At 44.9% G+C, this 21665-nt stretch overlaps 1 protein-coding gene and 1 pseudogene across 3 annotated transcripts in view; both read left to right on the forward strand.

Moving 5' to 3' along the window:
* MIB1 (MIB E3 ubiquitin protein ligase 1) overlaps positions 1-21665 on the forward strand; it is a 208246-nt gene that overhangs the window by 119317 nt on the left and 67264 nt on the right. Inside the window, exon 21 of one of the 2 annotated variants that reach the window (XM_080920199.1) lies at positions 2827-3878. The exons of the other annotated variant lie outside the window; for it this stretch is intronic. Coding sequence (XP_080776325.1) covers positions 2827-2943 — 117 coding nt within the window. The 3' untranslated portion in view covers positions 2944-3878. Of the gene's footprint in view, positions 1-2826; positions 3879-21665 lie in introns of those variants that run through there. 2 annotated transcript variants of the gene reach the window in all.
* On the forward strand, positions 20143-20905 carry LOC308423182 (DNA-directed RNA polymerase II subunit GRINL1A-like; annotated as a pseudogene). Its single transcript has one exon. The product of its transcript is annotated as a DNA-directed RNA polymerase II subunit GRINL1A-like (transcript).

Raw genomic sequence — 21665 nt, forward strand, 5'->3', positions numbered from 1 at the left:
GTTTGAGACTATAAAGCTCCCCGGTAAAGGGGACGAGGAAGGTTCTCGGTTTGAGACTATAAAGCTCCCCGGTAAAGGGGACGAGGAATGTTCTCTGTTTGAGACTATAAAGCTCCCCGTAAAGGGGACGAGGAAGGTTCTCGGTTTGAGACTATAAAGTTCCCGGCACTATGGGAAACACAACATCAGTTCAGACAGTTCGCCAAGCTCTGAAGGATTTGCTGAAAGTGAAAGGAATTGGGCTATGAAAGGAGACTGTAGAGAATTTTTTTAAAGTAGTGGACCAGGTAGCTCCCTGGTTCCTGGTATCTGGACATCTCACAATGTCTAGTTGGAAAAAATTAGGAAAGGATTTGCAGTTTGCTGAAGAGCAAGGGGTAAAGGAGTGCTGCCGGTATGGAAATTGGTGAAAAACTGTATAGGAGATGAGGAACGGTGTAGTGCAGAGCTGGAGAAGGGAAATGAGGCTCTGAGTCAGGTTAGGGAAGAGCGCTCCCAGAATTCAGAGGCGGGAGAAGTGTCTAGTGAGGGAGAAGTGTCAGAAGACGATCTGGAGAGCATAGCCGACAGTTTGGAGAAAATGAAAGTAAGGGTTGAACCGTCAGCTCCGGGGCCACCAACTCTGCCTCCTTATGCCCCAGGCAGAGTGGAAGGGTGTAGTTTGCATCCTGAAACTTGGAGAGAGCTACGAGCCCGGTGCTTTCCTGTATTTCAGGATGTGCAGGGTAATCGTTATCATGAGCCGCTAGACTGGAAAATCATTCAGAGGCTAGCCCAGGGAGTGCGCACCTATGGAGTTAGTGCTGCGTGTGTTGTGGTGCAATTAGAACACCTACACCGGCATTGCATGACCCCCAGTGACTGGCAAAATTTGGCTCGTGCTTGCCTGATCTCTTGTCAATATTTAGATTGGAAGGCATACTATATTGAATTTGCCGCGGAGCAGGCCGTGTTTAACGCTCGCAATGGTCAGCCCGCCTGGGATCAGGACATGCTGATGGGACAAGGAAGGTTTGCAGCAGCTTTCAGAAGGATATGGTGGTAAACTACGTGGGGACTAAAATAACTATGGATTCGGTGACTCCCCAGAAAATCAAAATACGTACTAATGAGTTAAAAACGCTAAATGGTTTTCAAAAATTATTAGGAGATATTCAATGGGTTCGACCCTATTTATCTCTGACCAACAGACAGCTGCAACCACTCTATAATATTCTGCCAGGTGATTCTGCTCTTGATTCTCCCAGACAACTCACTGATGCTGCCCGAGCTGTGTTATAACTGGTAGAGCAGGGCATCCAGACTGCGGCCTTAAAACGCCGGGATGAGTCACAACCCATTTTTCTGTGTATTCTGCCCACAGAGGCACAGCCTACAAGAGTTCTATGGCAAGGAGCTTCCTTGCTATGGATATATCCAAAGATTTCCCCGGCCAAGACACTTGTGCATTATCCCACTTCAGTGGCACAATTGGCTTTGCTAGGCATTCAACAATGCATACAGTGTTTTGGCATCCCACCTAAGGATTTAATAGTTCCCAATAATGTAAAACAGTTGGAAGTTTTATCAGCCTCAATAGATGATTGGGCAATTTTGAGGTGTAGTTTTCAGGGTAACTTTGATAATCATTTTCCTAAGGATCCCATCTTACAATTGGTCACCGCCCATCCTGTGGTCTTCCCTCACATTACCTCTAAAGAACCATTACCTGGTGGCCCACTAATTTTTACAGATGACTCCAAGACAGGAAAGGGTGCGTACGTGGTAGCAGGGTCCTCACCAGTGACCATACAATCTCCACCTGCATCACCCCAAGTTATTGAGTTACAAATCATAAAGTATTTGAATTGTTTCCAAGTCCTTTTAATTTTATTTCTGATAGCCAGTATGTTGTTAACATGTTGTTCTGCTTGGAACTAGTGGGTAAAATCAATTCAAAATCTACTATTGGACATCTCGTTGTCACCTTGCATGACTTGATTTTGAAAAGAACATCACCCTTTTTTTTGTACAGCATATCCATGCCCCTAACTTACCTGGTCCCCTAGCGGAGGGAAATGATATTGCAGATAAAGCCACCAGGGCTTGCTTCATTTTTTTCGATACATCACCTATTTCATTGGCTCAAGAATTTCATTCACAGTTCCATGTTAATTCCAAGACCCTGTCCTCATGCTTTAAGATCACGTGTGATGAGGCACAGGATATTGTAAAAGGGTGTCAGAAGTGTACCCCTCTGCTACCCCAGATTGGGTTTGGGGTTAACCCACGTGAGTTGTGCCCTCTACACCTCTGGCAAATGGATGTCACTCATTTCCCTAAATTTGGAAAACTAAAGTATCTCCATGTTTCTGTTGATACAGCCTCAGGGATCATTTTTGCATTTGTACATACAGGGGAAAAGACACATTGATTTGAAGCATGGAGCACCTGGGGGCAGCCCAAAGAATTGAAAACAGATAATGGGCCTGCCTATACTTCTGCTTCTTTTGTGTCCTTCTACAAAATGATGGGCATTCAAGTAACTCACGGATTGCCCTATAATCCTCAAGGACAAGGAATCATTGAGCATGCTCACCACCCTCAAGGAGTGTCTAGTTAAACAAAAGGGGGGAATTGCCTCCACAGGTTCTTCCCCTAGGGAGAGACTGGCTATTGCTCTTTTTACCTTAAATTTTTAAAATGAAGACAAGCATGCTGAGCGTCACACCAATCCTGATGTTTCTTCCAAAGGCCTGGTTATGTGGAAAGATGTCCTGACTGGCAAATGGCAGGATCCTGATCCGGTGTTGGTTTGGGCGAGAGGGTCTGTTTGTGTTTCCTCAGGAACGTCGACAGCCACTGTGGGTCCCAGAGAGGTTGACCAGAGTGGTCCAGGATGAGCGGAACAACAACCCTGTGGATGAGCCTGATGCTGCTGATGCTTCCGGTGCTGAAGACTGAAGATCTGCGATGGGGGCTCCTATCAGTGTTTCCAGGATTGTTATGTTTTCAGATGATTATCATTTTCAGGATAACATTGGACATACTAAAGTCCTGCTCTGGCAATTGCCAGCAATCCCTTTAATGTATGGTTGCTGTGTGGTGTTAATGGTAGTTGCACAGATTTATCTGTTTTAAGTATGCTATTTGAGAGGGGGTTGGGGTTATGCAAGCTTTCATTGGAACGGGTCTGTGGGAATTGAGACCTCTGTTTCTCAGTTTGTTCCCTGGCCTGTACAGGCCCCCTCAGCTATGACTTTATTCAGGCCTAAAAGGGATTTTGGATCATCACCTCCACCTCAAGGCTGAAAGTATGGGCTGGACTAGCTGGATTAGGCCTTTGCTTGGTCCTCATAAGCATCCTGGCGTTCTGGTGCATGTGCTGTATACAATTTCGACAGCGCAGTACTCAAGCCTTATTGATACAGGCTTTTGCAGTGGTGGAGAAAGTGTGGCTTGGCATGCTAGAGAAGTTGTTAGTGACAGGTAAGACTCCCTGGGCGTGTCACCAACCTAAGACAGGGATTGAACCAATGCTGTTCACCTTCCAAAGACGGGTAAGGGGCACTGCCACAGGGGGCAACCTAGCTCAGACATTCTCTCGGCCAAAATTAAAAAGAAGGGGGAGATGTGGAGAGTGGGTGTGGTGGCAGTCCAAAGATGGCGCTTGGGACTCTGGCCTAGTCTTGTGACTAGCACCTGACTTCCTCCTGCCCCCAAGATTAGCCACTCCCACTGTTCGAGCTGCGCAGGCGTACTCATGAGATCAGGCCAGATGACGAGGACCTATGAACTGCAGCCACGCAACATGGACTGAGGAGGTGAAGTTGAGAGAGGAAAAAGTGACTGCGCTTGGGGGCTGAGAGGGGAGAAAGAAACAGAAAGAGAGAGAGAGAGAAGGGGGACAAAGATTTTCACTGGCATGCTGTAAAGTTCCTGAATAAACCGCTTTGAGAATAACGCTGTGTAGTCGCTCCTTTTATGCTGGTTGGAGACGGTATCGACATAGTGGGGCAGCGTGTTCTATGCTAAATGGAGACATTAGTGGCACCTGTATGGAGGGTAGTCTAATAAATTTCTTCTTATGTGACTAAGTGGTAGCCTTTCCTTCCTCTCACCCCTAACATCCAATTGGCATTTTACTTCTTTTTTTCCTTCTCCTCTGAACCTAACTCACCAGTGGGACTGGTCAATTCTGCCCTCAAAATGGATCTAGAAACAAAACTCCCACTAAGATCTGGGACAGAGCCACCTTTCTTCCTGAATCTTCCTCCATCAAGGCCATACTCACCTCCCCAGGGGCCAAGCATTCAAACATAGGAGTCAACGGGAGCCATTCCTGTTCAAACCATCAGAGCTACCAAACCTTTGGCTTCCCTTCCTCCAGACCCCAGCTTCAACCCCCATCGTATTTTATTACTCAGTTTTCTTTTGAGATAAGCGTTGTGCCTTCTTCACTGTTGTGTCTGCAGTGCTCAAATGTCTCCTGTGATTGTGTTAATTAAATGTGTGTTGGAGTACTAAAACACAAACACAAGACAGAGATAGAAATACCCTTAAAAAGTCAGGTGGTGGTGACACATGCCTTTAATCCCAGCACACTGGAAGCAGAGGCAGGTGGATCTTTGAGTTTGAGGACAGCCTATTCTATAGAGTGAGTTCCAGGACTTCCAGGGCTACAGAGGGAACTCTCTGTGTCTTGAAAAACCAAATAACAAACAAACCTCTTCTGATATTAGAGGAAGCACATAGGTGAGCTATTTACTCATGCCCACTGGGGTAGGGGCTGATATTTCTTGTTTTTTAAAGCTGTGGTTGGCTTTTCCTGCTTATCTGCATTGAGTCCTCTGGGCAGTGGTGTGATCTGTGCTGGGAACTGTCTTCATCTCATATCAGTGATATTTTAAATTTAGTATAAAGAGGAGCTGAGGGCAGAGCTGATGAAAAAGAGTGGCTATCACCTGCTTAAACCTCCCCAGCAAAGCCACACCTGGAGTGTCTGCACTCACAAAGCAAACAAATAGCAGTAGCAGCAGCAAACCCAAAGCAGTTTCTCCTCAAACTTTCTACACGCCAGGGTGAAAGTGAATGAGCCACTCAGAATGTGCTGGCCTCATCCCTGTGTGACTCCCCCTAGTCTTCTAGTAACTCCCCTGCTTAGGGAACCCTGTCAGTCTCAGAATTCCTGAAATTCTGATAGGCCCTTGGGGTCATAAGACCTCCTGATTCCTCAATAGCTCTTCATAAGGCCTCCATAGGTAAGATGGTTCCCTCTCCCCCCCCTCCGCCTAGCTTCCATTACTTCCTCCCCTCCCCTCTCTTAACTTGAACAAGGAGTTCTGCTCTGTTGCCCAGATTGGTCTCAAACTTCTGTATTTTTTTGTTTTGTAAATGATCTTAGTCTTCTGAGTAGCAGGCCTGGAGTCTAGGCAGGTGCTGCTGATGTGGATTGACCTTTGAACAGAATGTCTTAGTTAGGATTTTACTTCTATGAACAGACACCATGACTAAGGCAAGTCTTGTAAATGACAACATATAATTGGGGCTGGCTTACAGGTACAGTCTATTACCATCAAGGTGAGAGCATGGCAGAATCCAGGCAGGTATGGTGCACGAGAAGCTGAGATTTCTAAATCTTCATCTAAAGGAAGCCAGGAACAGACTAAACATCCCCAAGCAGTTAGGAGTGTCTCCAAGCCCACCCCCAGAGTGACACACTTCCTCCAACAAGGCCACACCTTCTAATAGTGCCACTCCCTGGGCCAAGCATATGTAAACCATAACATTCCACTCCCTGGCCCCCATAGGCTTGTTCAAACACATGAGTCTATGGGGGCCATACCTAAACATAGCATAGTAAAAGGTACATTTAGTCCAACTTCCAAAGTCCCCATAGTCTGTAGCAGTATCATCAATGCTAAAAGTCCAAAGTTCAAAGTCTCTTCTGAGATCCATCCAATCACTTAACTGTAATCCTTGAATTAAGTCAGGCATCCAGCTGGGCAAAGTCCAAATTCTGCATCTTCATGCCTGATGTCAAAGCAGTCTTCAGATCTTCAACTCCTTTTTCATCTTTGTTGACTGCAACAAACTTCTCTCTCCTGGACTGGTTCCACTCCCTGTTAGCAGCTTTCCTTGGTAGGTATCCCATGGCTCTGGCATCTTTAACATCTTTGGGTCTCCAAGGCAATTTCAATGTTATAACTTATCATTTCAATGTCTTGGATCCACACATGATCTTCTGGGCTCCCCCAAGGGCTGGCTTCACTTCTCCAGCTCTGCCCTCTGTAGCACTTCAAGCTCAGGTTGATCCACTATACATTTGCTGTTGTTCTTGGTGATCATCCCATGGCACTGGCATCTTTAATATATTGGGGTCTTCTATTGCAACTAGGCTTCACCAATAGCCTTTCATAGGCTCCCTTCATGGTGACAAGCCTCAAATCCTTTGTATGATCCCTTCAGTCCTGGAATAGCTGAGGTTGTACTTAAACCATTGGCCTTCCATGGCCTCTCACATTCCCAAGCCTCAGCTGTTCTTCGTGATACTTTCATGCCTTCAAAACCAGTACCACCTGTGTGACTCTTACACATTACCAAGTACAGCTGCAGCATGAGGTACAACCTTCACTATCTCTGGAACACAGTTTTTGTGCTCTCAGAAAACACTTCCCAGAAGATTTCACCTCAGTGATTCTGGTATCTTCTTAATCACCACTAATTTCTTAGCTCCAGATAACCAGCATCAATTGTCCCAGTAGTTTCCTTCTCCTCTTGAATATAAGGCCAGAGCCACATGGCTGAAGCTGCCAAGTTCTGCTGCTTGCAAGAGCTGGAACATATCCCCCTTGTTCTCTTACATTATCACTAGATTCCTCTTTTCTAACTCCTTCACTGCCTAAGCTTGGCTGTCCTGGATCTTTCTGTTTATTGACCTTGAACTCAGAGATCTGCTCATCCATGATTCCTGGGATTAAAGTTTGCACTAAGTCACCTGGAGCTAATTTAGCTGGGTGGGGTCTTACCCCAAAATCCTTACTCCTTAATTCAATTTAAAATTCTTGAATACAGTATTTAGCTCCATTTCACTTCCTGGTGTCCCTTTAATACTCGATCCATATATTTTGTATCTTTCCTTTCTCAACTTGCTCCTTTTCATTAAAATTTTCTTCATAAGGGTGAGCTTTAGTAACCACACAACAGAATTTACACCAGGCTATTTTGAGACTTTCTTTTTCAAAGCAATTAATCTAAATCTCTTCATTTTAAACTCAGGCAGATTCTTTGGACAAAGGCAAAAAGCAGCCATGTTCTTCACCAAAATACTACAAAAACAGTCTCTTGGCCACATACTGAAATTCTCCACTGAAACCGCTTGATCCAAGTCAGCATATTTCAAATAACTCTCAGTAACAAAGTCTTCCATATTCTTACTAGGATAGCCCATTAAACCCCATTTAAAGCCTTACACAGCTTTCCAAATCCAAAGTCCCAAAATCTACATTCTTCCAAACAATAGCATGTCAGGCCTATCACAGCAATACCCCAGTCCCTGGTACCAACTTCTGTCTTAGTTAGGGTTTTACTGCTGTGAACAGACACCATGACCAAGGCAAGTCTTATAAGTGACAACATTTATTTGGGGCTGGCTTACAGGTTCAGAGGTTCAGTCCATTACCATCAAGGGGGGAGCATGGCAGAATCCAGGCAGGCATGGTGCAGGAGGAGCTGAGAGCTCTACATCTTTATCTAAAGGAAGCCAGGAACAGACTAAACATCTCCAAGCAGCTAGGAGTGTCTCCAAGCCCACCCCCAGAGTGATACACTTCCTCCAACAAGGCCACATCTTCTAATAGTGCCACTCCCTAGGCCAAGCATATGCAAACCATCGCACACAATTTGATTATTTTTAAGGAATGTTTGATTGTATTTGCTTATTTGTTTATAAGACAGGGTCCCACACTGTGGCCAAGGCTAGCCTGGAACTATGCAGCCCAGACTGGCTGCACTGTGTCTGGTAACTTTATACTCACACATTCTTTCTGTAGTGCTATCTCCAGGTATTTTACTAGAGTCTTAAAAGCAAGTGCACTAGTGTCCTGATAGCAGTGAGATACAGCACCAAGCTTGGCTCGCATGAAGCTGACTCTAACACCTAATGCTGGGACAACTCTTCCAAAAGCTTGTGGCAGGTCCCAATATCCCAAATCAGAAATCCCTGGTGGAAATATTCTTGAAAAGACTGGCAAGAGGAGGGAGGAGACAGCTTTGTTTTGAGGGGTAGGACAGAATTTTCTTTCTCTTTATTTATGAATTATAAGAAATCAAGAAAGGCACTTTTCCTCTTCGATCTGTCTGTGAAATACAGCTTCACTTCAAAATATGTGCTTGCTGTTGTTTTCACTTCGGTGAAAACAGGCAGAAAATGTGCTGCCTGTCCAGTGATCTGATGGTCAGACACAGGAAAATAGCATCATTTCCGTGAAATGCCAGTATCAGCATGGCCTCTCTCTCACTTGCGGTGCCGTTCTGCCGTGGTGCCAGGGCTGCTCCCTCACATGCCACTTTCCGAGGATCTTCAGGTGCTTCTGCTGCCAAGTACCTTGATCTTCGGGATGATGAACAGTGGGTCTTCTAAGTGCCTGTTTGGAGCTTAAGAGACAGAACACCACAGCAAGTAAACCCCTGTGCAGATTGCACACAACTGCCAAATCACATCCTCCCCTATCTCTCTGGATGGTCCTCCTCCCACCCCAAATCTAGGCCTGGCATCTTGCCCTGAGCCTCAGCCAACTGGACGTTAACACACCGCAATAAGGAGAGAAATCCAGATATGTTCTTCTATAAATCTCCGGTGGATCCAAATCCTGATGGTCTGTTTTTGTGGGCAGTGGAGGAAGGGTGCAGAGGGGTGGGTGTAAGTGGAATTTGCAGACGCTCAAATTTTCTGTTAGATACCAGAGGAAACAGTGGTTCCATATTCTTCACTTTCTGATGCACAGAAAATGGAGACTGCCGATAGCTAATCTCTGGACCTTAAGTGTATTTTCCAGGTGAGGTACTGATATGAACAGCAGTGTAGGTGCACATACAAAGCTTAAACAAACAAACAAAAAGCAGGAGAGGGAGCTGGGGCTGCAGTTCAGCTCAGTGATTGCATAGTACCTAGTTCACAGAGAACCATGGGTTTCAGCCTCAGCACCCAGCATGCCTGTAGTTCCATAGTTCACAGAGAACCATGGGTTTCAGCCTCAGCACCCAGCATGCCCGTAGTTCCATAGTCCCAGTATTTGGTAGGTAGAGGCCCCAGAGTCACCCTTGATTACATAGTTAGTTCTATATACAGCCTACTCTGGCTTGAAAAAAATAAGAGAAAGAAAAACAAGCAAATAGAAATGCAAGAAAGACCCAGACTAGAAAATGAGACCCACACCGTTCAGAGTTAACTGTGGCTCTGCTTTCTCTAGTAATTACTGCAAGGTTAGCTTCTACTATGTAAAGGTTTAAGCCAACTGCTGAGTTGCAATTCTTCTTGTAAGATTTTGAAATTAATATTTAGGGGGCTTAGGTTAAATGCCTTAAGTAAAACATTGTATATATAAAAGTCAAATGTTATACAGCCACGTGAGTGAGAGACCACATTATGGTCTGACAGGACACAGACCAAACAGCTGAGAAAGCAGGGAGGCTGATGAGCAAGAGGGGGAACTAGAGGACGTTTTGAACATTCTGTCTTAATTTTCAGTTAAAGATAGACAGTCCTTGTTTTTGTTTTTTAATGACATTTTGTTTTCATTGTAAAGCCAGTGCCTGGGCCAGGATGCATCTCAGCCAGTACAGTACTTGTCTGACATGCAATGAGGCCCTGCTTCAGTCCCCAACACCAAGAAAACTGACTGTTATGCATAGGCCAGGCCAGTAGTCCCAGCACTTGGGCAGTAGATATGTTAGTTCAAGGTTATCCTTAGCTATCCTAAAGGTCACTTGGGCCTCCATGAGCTCTCTCCACAAACAAGCAACAAACAAACACCCGGGTAAATGAGACAATTGTAATTTATAAATACTATGGGTAGAAAACATCTTGACTACTCCAGGCTGACCCAACACCATTGCTCAGCCACAGACACTGCAGGGTGATAGCTGACATTGGGCCAGCCTCTATTGCCTGTCTAGAGAGAGAGGATCTGACTGCAGATCAACATTACAAAGACAGATTACAACCCAAGGTCAGGCTAGGTGACTCAGTGTGTCAAAGTACTTGCCAGGCAAGCATGAGGTCCAAGAGTTTGATGCCTAGAATCCACAGTGAAGAGAACTACCATGTGCATACTATGGCACATGTGCGTGCACATGTACACACACACACACACACACACACACACACACACACACACTGCAGCTAGAGTGGACACGCAGACACACAAATTTAAAAAACAACAACAAAAAAAAAAAAAAAAAAAAAAAGCAAAGAATGAAAACCTCAGAGGCCCAAGTACAGTTCTAGCTTCTACACTATCATAAACTAGAAAGCCTTGGGTTCCATTCCTCAGGCACTGTCCACATTTTTGTTGTTTTGAATACAGGGACTCTCACTGACCCAGGACTCACTAAGTAGATCAGGAAGTTCCAGGGACCTTCCTGTCTGTCTTCCCAGTGTTGGGACACAAGTATGCTCCATCACACTCAGTCTTTTCGCGTTTCTGGGGATTTAATTCAGGCTCTCACACTTGCATAGCAACCCCTCACTGGTTGAGCCATGTGCCTAGTTGTGTGCCTTGCTCTGCTTTCTGCTGTTATGTAAGTTGGAGTCATAGAGCAGTCGGTTGAAGAAATCAAGCCAGCCAACTGAAGAAGACAGTTTTCTTGTTGCCATTGAAAACAGAGAAAATCTCAGTGGAGGCCTTGACAGGTAGAGTATCTTAAAAGGTTTTCAGGTACTTGCTGAGGTTAGCCTCAGCTCACTTGGAGGCCAGTCCTAAGATCTGAAAGACATTACATACTGGGAATCTAGGATGGTAGGAAGTCTCCATAACACACACACACACACACACACACACACACACACACACAAACACACACAAGTCTGGAGTGTCTCTATGTTTGGCCTAACTCTTGATAATTCTTGGAACTTGTTTTCTGTCATTTTAGAATTACTAAATTTACTGGGTCTTTGTTCTTTAGCTCCTGAAAAGGGTCCATGGCACTTCTGAGACAATTCATTGCCATGTAGGGAGGGGCACAAGATCCCCCCAACACACACACACACACATACACACACACACACACACACACACACACACACACACACACTGTGCTTTTTTTTTTTTTTTTTTTTGGCTAGTATATCCTAAAGTGTTGTAAAAATAAAATGGATTGGTAGCTAGCAGTTCCAGCACATTCTCATTCCACACAGGTCACTGAGCTGGATCGACTCTGTCTCTCATCCAGCAAGAACCTTGCTCACATTCTCCATGACAATAATCAATAATTTATCAATAATATTTATGTGTTAAATCCTCAATCCACAATACATTCATACAATAAGCTTACAACCAGTCGACAAAGATATGGACCACCCACCCAGATAAGACAAATTGACCTATAGAAACCCTTAAAAATATTCATGTCTACCTATTGCCAGTTAAGACCACCTGGATCTAGCTCCTCCTTCTCCAGCTCCATCTTGATTCTCCTTCCTGCCTTTTCTCTCCCCCCTTACAAAAACTTTGTCCCACCCCCCTCTCTACCATCCAATCATGTATTGCCTTGACATCAACCTACACTAAAGACAAAGTCAAGATTCTCAAATGACCTTCCAGACTTCTGAAAACTGCCGCTGGTTTCATGAGACCAGGACCTTAGCCACTGCCTAAAGCTTCTGAAGGGAGTGTGCAGCCTGGTTTTCTTGTTTCGGCCTGGAACCTGTACATTTTGCAGCTTAAACTAAGACAACCTCTCAGGATACTGCCCTGCTCCCGAGGACAGGAACACCACACATATGATAAAATCTTGCTTTACTTTTAAAAGTAAATTTGTGGGCCACTGGAGAGTACCATCCTAGCATGTACACGGCCTTGGGTTCAATCCCCAACCCCACAGTAGATAAACAGATGAATACAGAGAATTAACTTTGTTCATTCTGCGTGAACTGAGGTTCAAAAGGGCTTGATTTGACCCCAGCACTCACATTTTCCTAGGCATTATGAGAGGCTCAGTTCAGTCTCCTGTCTAGATCCTAATGTTCTCCACAGCTCTGTCTCCACTTCTACCTGAATCCAGCTGGGGCCTAACCAACCCACAGGGCTCTGGGTATAGCGATTGGCACACACACAGGGCTGAGTGTTGCTGAATCATGGCTACTGCTCTGTTCCAAGGGATGCTGAGATTCAGCACTCATAAATGTGCCGTTCACTACCACTAAGACCACACCTTCAATTGATGTTTGCTGGTTGACCTCTAGTTGACCTCTAGAAAGCCTCATTTAGGTAGCATGGAAATGTCCCTGCTCTGAATCAAAAACAAAACCATCTCTCTCATCTGGGAATAGTGATTTCAAGTTTATAATCCCTGAATTAGGAGGCTAAATGGGAGGATTTCTTTCACTTCTAGGCTAGCCTTAGCTACAGAGTGAGATATTACCTCAAATCATCACCACCACCACCCAACCCAAATGCTAAACCCAAAATAAGGATTTTTTTAAAAAATCTATCTATAATCCTAGTATGTAATGTGTTGTCATAATTACCAGGCATTCATTTTCTCAAAGTACTAATATGATTCTTCCATTTCCAGCTGTGAACATCTTCCCTCTTCCATGCCTGGTAAAAGCCCTGAGAAGCAGTCTACAACATTGTCCTCCTGCAAAGGTGAACATAGTAAAGGGGTTGCTACTAGGATGTGTGACCTTAAAGAGGGTGAACTCAGTGGAAGGTCTTTAGGTCATTGAGATGTGCCCTTGCATGGAACTGTTGGACCCTGGCTCATTTATTCTCTTTTTTTCTTGGCTGTAGGGCGAACAGCTTTGACTATGAAGTGCTGCCTTGTTCCAAAACAATGATCACAGACTTCCAAACCTATGAGACAAAAAGAACCTTTTCCCTTTGTAACATTTTTATTTCTTTGTTACAGTTGCAAAGAGCTTTTATTTTCCTTTGTTTTCCCTATAATCTGAGTCTGTGCCTACTTTGAGCTGAGCAATAGGAAGACAAAATAGGTTTATGCAATAGTTGAGCTAAAAATGTGAGTTAGCTCCTCCTCTTCCTCTCTCTTTCTCCACCCCTCCCCCCACATCTCCCTCTTCATCTTATCTCCTTCCCTTTGTCCCTCCTCCACCCATCTTTCTGGTTTTTCAAGGCATGGTTTCTCTGTGTAGCCCTGCCTGTTCTAGAAGTCTGTAGTCCAGGCTAGCCTTCCATGTGCCTCTGCCTCCCTAGTGCTGGGGTTTAGGTGTAAGCATGCCTGGGCTAGCATTTCCTCTGTGCCAAGCACTTTTACATACAAAATTGTTTCATGCATCATTACTATGTGCTACTTTCTTATCCTCATTTGGCTGATTAGGAAAATTGACAATTAGAGAATATAAGTGTTCAAGTTGAAACTAGAATTCTTTCTTAATCCTATGCTGCTCTAGAACTTTCTTTGTATCTCAAACTCTCACAATCTTCCTGCCTCTGCCTCCCCATTGTTGGGTTTGCAGAGGCACACTACTGTGCCTGGGTGAAGTAAGAGCCAATCTCATTCTGTGGATCTTGGTCCTCACTACCAGGGTCTTGAAGTAGCCTTGAGTTAATAGTGCTGGCTATAGCAGGTGCTCAATACGTGCGGAAAGAGGAAAGACCAAGCTAAGACAGCCCAGACTGAGACATACTGAACTTTTCCAGAGAGGATGCAAATCTCAAGAAAGGACCAGGTTGAGTTGTATGGAACATGGGCTGTTGATTATAAAGAGTCCTCTTGTCATATGCTGCCATATGCTGATAATGTAGTCTGTGTGTCACCAGGTGTGAGCTGATGTGGAGGGAGGCAGACTCTCTAGTGCAGCAGGAAACAAAGAATTGAGACTGATAAGCTGGCACTCCTCAGGGGACCTTGTTTTTCTCTTGATGATGCATGGCTATTCTGATGGGTAAGGCTGTGTGAAGAGGTGGCTTCTGACCTGCTCTGTAGAAAGAGTTCCAGGATTCTTTTCTCTTGGTGGAACTTTCCAAGAATTCTTACAGGTGTATTGGTCTATTAGCTGCTTTTCCATTTGCTATGATAAAATACCCAGACAAAAGCAAGCTAAGGAAAGAAAGGTTTATGTTAACTATGGCTCCAGGTTCATTGGTATTCTTTAGGGTAGGAAGGCACAGCATGGGGGCAGGAACAAGAAGCTGAAAGAGAGAACAGGAAGTGGGTGAAATTATAAACCTTCAAAGCCCACCACTATGAAGTACTTCTTCAGCATCTCCTAATAGTTCTCACCTTCCCCAACAGCACAGCATTTAAAGACATGAGCCTAGGAGGGACATTTCTCATTTAAACCACCACAGGTGTGCTTGCCACAGGTAGTTGAGGGTTCAGAGATGCTTCCTCACATTTTTCAGAGAGCCCATGACAGATGTGAAATCTGGAGTGCTGGTTTGACTTTTGAAATTGCACAGTGCATGACCATGTGTAAGGAGGTCACATCTCAAACCCAGAACCCTTACCTTACCTCAGTAGTCTGGTTTTGTCAATTGGCCTGTTTTGTGCATATAAATTCCCCTTCTTACTGCTCCTCCAGAAGACCCAAGTTCAGTTCCCAGCACCCACACCAAGGGATTACAACCACCCTAACTGATAATGCTTTATAAAAACAAGATAGTCGGCCCATGCTGAGGTCTGGAGAAGGGAGTGGAGGCAGAGAAAGGAAGGGGACAGAGAAGGACACACACACACACACACACACACAGAGAGAGAGAGAGAGAGAGAGAGAGAGAGAGAGAGAGACGGAGGGAGGGAGGGACAGAGGGAGGGAGGGAGGGGGGAAGGGAGGGAGGGAGGGGCCCAATCAGTCCTTATATTCCTGGCTCCTGCCTTGAACCTGGCCACTGATAGGTAGGCAGAGCCTAGAGGAAATGCTAATAACTATACACAGGCAGTGTACATTCACACAGGCACATTAAAAAAAAAAAAAAGAAATTGTTAAAGAGAGAAAGAACGACTCACTTTCCCAGGGGTAACTTTGCTCTGCTATTCACCCCCTGTGGAAAGAACTGAGTTCCTTTGCAAACTTGTCTGAGAAACAGAGCCCCTGTCAGCATCTCAGAGGCCAGGTGTTTCCCGGAGGATGGAATTCCCCCCATGACTGTTCTGCCAAAGCTGGGATGCTCTGCAGAGACTGTCCTCACTGCACGGACAGTGGGACCATTTTGCTGTCATCTGCTTGTCAGAAGTGATTGTGAACACCTGTATTTTATTCAGGTAGGAAATGACACACTGTATTTCTAGTTTTGACAACCCATTGTGCAAATTAAGTTTTACTTAAAAATATTGGGGGCACAAGGACCTTTAGGGTATATGGAGAATGCTTTTCCATGGAGTCATTTGAATTGATGGGAATGTTAAAATACTATAAGTATTTTAAGTTTATAGCAGTGTTTTGATGCACATGTATATAGCTTTCATGGTTACTATGACCAAGTCAGTTAATACATCATCTTTAAAATTTTCTTTTTTTTTTTAAAGATAAAATTTCTTTTTAAAGCAGCATTTAATAGTCAAGCATGATGCCAATCCTCAGGAGGCTCAGACAGCATTGCTTCAAGTTCAAGGCCCCTTGAACTATACAGCACTAGCCTTGTCAGGGTTACATAGTAAGATCTCAACTCAAACCCAAAGAAGATCAACCAAAAACCAAACCATAAAAACAATACCCCCCCCCAAAAAAAAACAACCAGAAAACCAAAAATCAGGGCTGGAATGACACAGTTCTGAAAAAGAGTGGCAAACCTGGTGACCTGCATCCCTGGAACACAAGATGGACAGAGAATGGGGTCCTCAGCTTAGCCCTCTGAACACTCTGGCACACACGCACATACACACACTTACATGTACATCATACACACTCAGATCATCATATATTCATGCAAATTATGAATAAAATAAATAAAATAAACCACCTCCAAAACAAAAAGAGACCCCTAAACCACTTTAGGTTTTGAAAGACCCGGCCTGGAGAGGTGGCTCTGTGGTTAGAGCACTGACTGTTCTTCCAGAGGTCCTGAATTCAATTCCCAGCAACCACATGGTGGCTCACAACCATCTGTAATGGATTTTAATGCCCTCTTCTGGTGTGTCTGAAGATAGTGACTGTGTCCTCACATACATAAAATCAATCAATCAATCAATCAATCAATCAATCAATCTTAAGGGAAAAAAGACTTGAAAGACTCATTGGATCCTCTTATTTCCTTTGTAATTTGAAGAGTTGTAGATGGTAGGGGAACGAACTAGAGCTAGAAGCCTTGATCTCCAAGGGGGTACATCGCTGGGACCTGCCTGGCTTGAGAGAGACAGGAGGAATCCTCTGCCACTGCCTGGTTCCTGCAGGCCTGGAGGAGAGGAGCACTGGGGGCTCTAGCTCACCCAGGCACAGCTTGCACAACGCATCTTGAAGTAACCAAAGGTGATGGAAACAGTGCTCTAATGCTTAAGAGCAAAAAGAAGAATCTGTCTTGAGCTGACTGGAGAAATTCGATGTTTCCCTCTTTGGAGAGTCTGCACCTCTCTTTATGATGTGGGTTAAAAGAAAATCGGAGCTCACCATCTCCAAATCTTTTACAAGGACCTTTTCGGAGTTCTCTGCTTGAAGAAGTACAAGCTAAAAAGACACTAGCTGGGTTGAAAGCACCTTTTCTTTCTAGCCATTCACTTAACCCAGGTTCCCACAGAGGTCCCTAAGAAGCCAGGGGAAGAGCCTGCACCCCCACTACCTGGGCTCCCATCCTCACCTCCCAGTACGCACTTGCAGGGAGTCTAACTGCAGCACTTTGAGGTTTGAAGAGGCCTCTTTTCCAGTTGTTGCTAGGGCTGGCGCAGCCTCCGAGGCTTATCAGGAGGAGGATAGTTTAAACAGGTCTTATCGCTGTGTATTCAATCAAGGTTTATGAGGGCTGATAAAGATGTCACCCAGAGGTTCAGTCGCTCACTGAAGCTCTGTTCCCCGGGTCGGATAAATGCTGCGTTGTTTGTTTTCAGTTTGTTATAAACAGAACATTTTGGAATAAACATTTTTTATTTATTTTTATTTTTTGTCAACCAAGGCACACACAAGGCAAGCCACCTGTGTGATTAAGTCCATTTATGGTACAGCATAACCTAGGACTGTCCCCCTGGGTAATTCCAAGGACAAGGCATTAGACCTTTGGCCTTACTAGCAACACAACTCTATCTTCAACATCGAGAGTTATCACAATTGCTTGTTTAATAATTCAGCACCATTGCTGTCCTCAGCTTAGGTGAAGCAATAAGCTACTGTGTGCTTTTGATTTTGTGTCTTTATGTGATTAAGTCATTATAACAAAGCCATGTTTGCTTTTATCTTTTAATAAAAGCCTTTTAACATAGGAAGAGGTATATTTCCTCTTTCTAAGCATTTCTTTAATTAGGACAAAAATCTAGTTGTTCCTTTATGAAACTGTATTTGTGAACACATAGCTAGAAGTACAGCAAAGACATTCAGGGGTCTGATGCAGGGCACAAGGCTCTAAGCTGGGGACCTCATGTCCTGTAAGCAGCCATGCATCTCCTTTATTATGAGGTCTGTGCTGGGCCACATCCATAAGTGTCTCAGTGGCTATTTAACATGTTTTCTGTTTGTTAAACTAAGGCACAGTTGCAGAACACAAGGCAAGAAGCCTGGTAGTGTTGTAGAAAGAATATCTTATGTATTATGGATTATTGATTAAAAAGCCTCTGGCCTATGGCTAAGGCAGAGAACAGAAGTTAAGAGCATCCGGGAGGAAAAAGAATGCTGGGATTTGTGGGAGGCAAAGGAGACTCATCAGGAAGAGAGATGCATGGTATACTGAGCACAGGTACATGGTACCACCCATGTGGCAGAAAGTACATTAGAATAAATGGGTTATCTTAAGTTATAACTCTAGTCAGAGAAGAGCCTAGTTATATGACTGTCTTAGGGTCTTACTGCTGTGAACAGGCACCATGACCAAGGCAACTCTTATAAGGTCAACATTTAATTGTGGCTGGCTTACAGGTTCAGAGGTTCAGTCCATTGTCATCAAGGTGGGAACATGACAGTGTCCAGGCAGGCATGGTGCAGGAGGAGGTGAGAGTCCTACATCTTCATCTGAAGGCTGTTAGTGGAAGACTGACTTCCAGTGCAGTGATACACCTCCTCTAACAAGGTGACACCTTCAAATAGTGCCACTGCCTGAGCCAAGCCTATTCAAACCACCACAGTGGACAAGGTAATTTGTAAATATAGTATGAGTCTGAGTCTTATTTTTTGGAGTATGGGCCTGGGAGGAAGAACTGGACCTAACCTCTACATAGATTTTCTCTGTGGCTTGACAGCTATTTTCTTATCTTTTAATAATGCTGCTTGGCCTGTTAAGGAATCTGCATTGCTAAGGGCCCACACATTCTTTCAGTGTAGTGAGACATCTGGTTATCTCTGATGTCCTGGATCATCAAATTTAAGCTTTAGGAAATCAAATTACCCGTTCATTTAATACTACTTAGTTGCGACAATGCCTTTCTTTTACTGTGTGAACACATCTTTTTTCTACCACAAGGGGTCAGGCTCAGGTAGGTAATTGCTCTTCATTCCTTCCAACCCAGAAGGGAAGGGGGACAGGCCTGAGAGCTTCCAGTGAGATTAACAGAACCCAGGTAAGAGGGCTTCACAGAGGGGAGGGACATTGCCAGCACTACCAGGCCCCTGAATAAGATGCACTCACTCTCCGTGGCTCTCCCCAGATTCTGACACTAGGTTGGAAGTACAACTAGTTTACCAGGGCAGAGATCCTGAGGGGTAAGAAACTGCTAGTATCAAAACTATCAGCATAGACAGCAACAAGTTGGAAGAAAATGCTGAGAGTAATCTTTTGTATGTAGGTCACACCACAAGACATTGCTATCTGGCTGGGCAGTCAGGGGTGCACATCTGTAGTTCCAGCTACGTGGGAGGCTGAGGACCACAAGGCAGGCAGTGTTCATGCCCGCCTCTGTGTGGTATATGAATTTGAGTGTAAGTGCATGGAGAGTCCAGAAGAGGGCACCCGAGGCCCTGGAGCTGAAGTTACAGGCGGTTATGAGCACGGAATGTGGATGCTGCGAACCAAACTTGGGTCCTATGAGAGAGCAGTAGATGTTCTTGACCCACTGAGCCATCTCTCCAACTTCACATCACTAACATTTCTGATGAAGATCACCTGCTGACCTACGCACACTGATACTTCACATTAAAAAGTAACCCACAAGAGTTAGATTCTGAAATTCAAAGCTTAGGGATGCCTTAGTTAACATACCTCACTCCTTTTTATATATGAAAAGAACTTTAAAATCAAAGCATAAAAACTAACAAAAGGAAATCTTTCCACATAAGTCTGAATGTACCTACTAAGCTATAACCCAAAAGTTATAGCTCAGGCAGTCATGTGCTTGCTAGGCACGGGCAAAGCCCTGGATTGGCTGGCTAGGGTTGGACTGGAGCCGTCTGAGCCAGGTGTGCTGACCCATCTTCTCTTTCTTTTAACTTTATTTAAATGATACTTCGATAAACAGAAACTGCCACTTTCAATGTAATTAGATTGCGTTTGATCTTTTTTTTTTTAGAAGTCTGTTTTAAGAAACTTTCGGCCCTTGGGGGGGGGGGGGACCCTGCCGCCGCGCCAGCCCCCAGCTCCCGAGGACTTGGGGCGGCAGAGTTCGGCGGAGCTGCGGGAGAGGTTGAGGCTCCAGGAGAGACTTTTGCACAACGAAAAATTCATTTGCAGATTGCCCGACAAAGGTAAAAAGATCTCAGACTCCACTGCCAAACTGAAAGCTGCCATTTCAGAATGTGAAGAGGTTAGAGGGAGAAGTGAACCGTTTCGTCCTGTTAGTGTAGGCTGTAAGCTAAAGCCAAAAGCAACCACGAGAGTTGATACCGACAAGGCCCAGGATTCTGACCTGATGCTTGATACTTCTTCATTAGTTCCTGAATGTTCCTCAGTAGATAGTAAATCATCTAAAGCAACGTCAGAAACCGAGACCTACACATCTCACCCAGAGAGGCAATGGAGAGACTTTGGAGGCTGGCTGCAGTGAACACCAGCCCAGCTGCCCACAGGAGAGCCCGGGCACCCTCATCTGAAGTTAGTGAGTAACTCCCCCAGCACTCAAGTCACGTGGAAGAGATTTCCAGCAACGTCGACAGTCTGTTTATCGATAAGTTGCAAAGGATCACAATTGCAGACCAGAGTGAACCCTCAGAAGAAAACACCAGCACTGAGAGCTCTGCGGGACTGCAGACTCTCATTACATGAAAGTGCTAGAAATGCGAGCCAGGAACCCAGTGCCCCCTTCTCGTAAGTTTACGGCCAATGTGTTACCCACACAACAAAATGACTCACCAAGTCATTGTCAGAGGGGTCAGTCTCCTGCTTCCTCAGAAGAGCAGCGACACAGGGCTAGGCAGCATCTCGATGATGCCACAGCAGTGCAACGTCTTCCACGCCACCACCTGCCTGCACAGCTGCTCTCCATAGAAGAGTCGCCGGCCCTGCAGAAAGAGCAGAAGCAGAATTATGAGGAGATGCAGGCCAAGCTCGCAGCACAGAAACTAGCCGAGAGACTGAATATTAAAATGCAGAGCTACAATCCAGAAGGGGAGTCTTCAGGGAGATACCGAGAAGTGAGGGACGAAGATGATGCCCAGTCTTCGGATGAATGCTGAAGATGATGCTGGGAGATCCTGAGAGCTACTGCTGAGTTCTCACCGTCTCATCGAACTTCCTAACAAGTATCAAGACCAGTGTCTACCTTGTTGAGGGACAGCATTTTTAAAGTTACACAAAGGTAGCTACAAAATAAGAACCCAGTTTGTCTTTCAGAAGATGACCTTCACATGCTTGAACAGTTTAATATTTGAACATTGTGTTTGGCCGTACTGTGTTACAGTTTTGCAGTATATTGTACATTGGTCTGATATTTTAGTGTGAGTAGAGCACACGTTTTCTTTAAGATAACTGCTTTTTCCTTATTCGTACTCTTATCAGGTAGCATTGCTTACACCCCTTCTGGTGAAACACTTTGTTATCCCAGGCACCTAAAGTGACTTAGGAAGGCCTGGTCCCTTCCTGAAGGGGGCAGTGTAAAGAATGGTGCGCATGCTGCGTCGACATGGTCCTGAGATGCTGGATGTGAAACAATGCGGAAGACATTCAAACAGTACAAGTGTATCTGCTGCTCCTGCCTTCTCTGGGGGCGGCTGCAGTCTTCCTATGGTGAGGATGAGGAACACTGCTGCAGTCTTCCTATGGTGAGGATGAGGAGCACTGCTGCAGTCTTCCTATGGTGAGGATGAGGAGCACTGCTGCTGTCTTCCTATGGTGAGGATGAGGAGCACTGCTGCAGTCTTCCTATGGTGAGGATGAGGAGCACTGCTGCAGTCTTCCTATGGTGAGGATGAGGAGCACTGCTGCAGTCTTCCTATG

The sequence above is a fragment of the Micromys minutus genome (assembly GCF_963924665.1).
Source record: "Micromys minutus genome assembly, chromosome: 8".
In the NCBI taxonomy this organism is placed as follows: Eukaryota; Metazoa; Chordata; class Mammalia; order Rodentia; family Muridae; genus Micromys; species Micromys minutus.